The 2,681-nt window shown below is 35.6% G+C and overlaps 1 protein-coding gene across 3 annotated transcripts in view; it reads right to left on the reverse strand.

The window, feature by feature from the left end:
- Nucleotides 1–780: 780 nt before the first annotated feature.
- LOC110452842 (serine/threonine-protein phosphatase 6 regulatory ankyrin repeat subunit B-like) overlaps nucleotides 781–2,681 on the reverse strand; it is a 73,316-nt gene continuing 71,415 nt past the window's right edge. For all 3 annotated transcript variants that reach the window (XM_021501555.1, XM_021501554.1, XM_021501553.1), the window contains one exon: nucleotides 781–2,079. In XM_021501555.1, the coding sequence (XP_021357230.1) occupies nucleotides 1,847–2,079 (233 nt within the window). In that variant the 3' untranslated portion in view covers nucleotides 781–1,846. The remainder of the gene's footprint in view (nucleotides 2,080–2,681) is intronic.

Consider the following 2,681-nt stretch of genomic DNA (forward strand, 5'->3'; position numbering starts at 1 on the left):
TGTCCTTTGGACCAGGTGAGCTAAAAAGCACCCGAGAGAACAATTTGTATAAAACAAATTACCCAATAGGACAGCTAGTAACAAACAATTTACCCAATAAGAAAGCTTGTAACAAACACTTTATTTGACACTGTGTACAGGACGGATCTTAAAATATAACGTTTGTGTTGTGGATAAAACGCATGGCAAACAAAAACAATTTATAGTAAAAACCAATTTGATTGTCGTCACCAAACTGTGGACTCTTGCACTGGACTGAGTAAGGAAGCACAAATTTGGCTTTCCAATTCAGAAATGAAAAATAAAAATATGTGTACAATAGATAACAGTAAATGAAATGATAGTTACAAATTTTCAATTAATTATCAACTGAAAAAATAAATAAAATTTAAGTGAAGAACATGTCAAAGCAGAATTACATATTAAAAGAACAGTCTAGTTTCTACAATGTTAATTTATCTTCAATAGCTGATTTCAGCATGAAAAGGATAAATTGTGATAATAAAAGCTCCCACCTTTTCTTGAAGTCCATATCCAAAAATGAACTTTTCATTTATCAAAAAAAAAACCCAAACAAAACCAACCTTTTAGGAAAAGGATTGGGTGGTGCAGTGGATAACACACTCACCTTTCATCAACAAGGCAGCTGGGGTTTGATTTCCCGATTAGGCGTAAAAAGATACGGGGCCACCTGCCTGATGACCTACAATGTAGGTGCTATCTGGGTACTCTGGTTTCCTATGACATCAAGACACCCCCCCCCCCCCCCCCCGACACGCTTACTTACGGGCCATTAAGAGTGATTAATACAAGTTGAAATCACTTGTTTCAAAATGTTGTAAAATAAATAGATCTATTATAAATAGTAAAACAACCAGGACATATAACAATTAAAATCAATATCTGTATTCATGGTAAAGTGCAAACTCAATTTGAATTCTCGTCTAGGAGAGATATCATGTTGCAGCATGAATTAAATTCTGTGAAAGCATTTTCCTCGATCAGTAAATCAAATACAATAAACCTAGCTCACATAAAATTGTTTTTATATGAAAACAAAATGTATCACATCTCTTATCAAGCATTTCTTTTGTACTGGAAGCTGTGAGAAATCACAATATCAAAACTGTACCTTCAATTTACTCATTTACCCCTGAAATTTTATAATAAACTATTCCAACCTTTGAATTGGAAGAGTTCAAATGTGTCTTCAGGGGTGAATGAGTTAAATAAATGTATTTATTACAAGACTTAGAACCCATGAGGCAAGGTAAATTAATTGTCTAGAAAATAAAATGAATAGATGATGCACTTCAGCAAACCTTTACAAGTGATACAATGCACTAACTTGATAATTGTTTAACTTTAATATGAATACATCGTCAAATATACAATTTATGTATCAATATGTACAAATAGGCAACACACCGGTCAAGTTCCTCAAGGGGAATTACTCTAGTATCACAGTCAAATTACAGGTATTATTTCATGTCTTTCCTTTCCTCCACAGATTGCAGCGTTAAGATCACCATATTCCTTAGTACCAGTCATAAGAGTTATTGTTACATTAAAAGAAATCACAGCCATTCCTGTACTTACACTTCTCTGGAAAACTGTACATGAATTATTTTATCAATTGCATCACAGCCTTAATTAGTCAATTAAGTATACAAGTTTTATGGGATTGAAGTGCTATATCTAGTACTTAAGTCTGGTCCCTGTTGGACACTATTTTTGCACTGTCCTGTATCACATCAAAACCTGGTCCCTCTGTAGACCTCTCCCAACATATCCGTTCCAAACTTTTGGTCCATTTTGGATCTTTTATGAATGTTGAGTGCCATATCTAGGATTTGTGTTTCCTGTTGGACTTCTCCTTGCTGTCTTGTGCTCCCCCCATTTTGTAGATCATATTTCCAGTAAGGTCTCCATTTTTATCGCCATCCTCTTCCTCGGGTAACGAGTGGTCAGTATCCTCGATTCCCTGCATTGATAGGTACTTCTTGACCACCATTAGCCAATCTACGACATCCTCCAGGCGTTGTGGACCATGGTGACCACCGACACGCAAGAACCCACCTGTCAAAAATAGATAACATTAACATCCTCATGTCGCTGGCACAGAAACCAAACGGTCAGAATGAGAACTTGCTGGGCAATACCTTTTAACCCTGAATGTCCTATACAGACCTATTCTAAACATGGAACAAATAACTAGCAATAAACCAACTGACCCAAGTTATCTCTTTGGACACAGAAATCTTTAGCCCATCAGGAGAGTAAGGTAAACAATAAGGTATGTCCATATATATTTTGACTGGTAATCTATGGTCCAGTGGAACTGTTAACTTAACAAGAGGCCCATGGGCCTTAACGGTCACCTGATATATTTATACAGAGAGTTGATTTTGTTTTTAACATGAACAGAAATATTATTCAAAGTGACAAAAAACAATAAAACCACCTTATTCAATATCTAGCATACAGATTTCAGACTAAAAAGTATTTGAAACTAGCACCTCTGATTCTAAACAAGGAAAATGAAGAAATTTTAGCACACTGACTCCTTTGAGCCCCACCCTACAGCCCTTGGGGGTAGGGCTGGCTCAAAATTTTCAAAGTATCAAACTGTCAATTCAAGGTTATAATTCCAATCAAGTTATTAACATGTAATATTCAAA

This window comes from Mizuhopecten yessoensis, unplaced genomic scaffold (genome assembly GCF_002113885.1).
Source record: "Mizuhopecten yessoensis strain PY_sf001 unplaced genomic scaffold, ASM211388v2 scaffold6913, whole genome shotgun sequence".
Classification (NCBI taxonomy): Eukaryota; Metazoa; Mollusca; class Bivalvia; order Pectinida; family Pectinidae; genus Mizuhopecten; species Mizuhopecten yessoensis.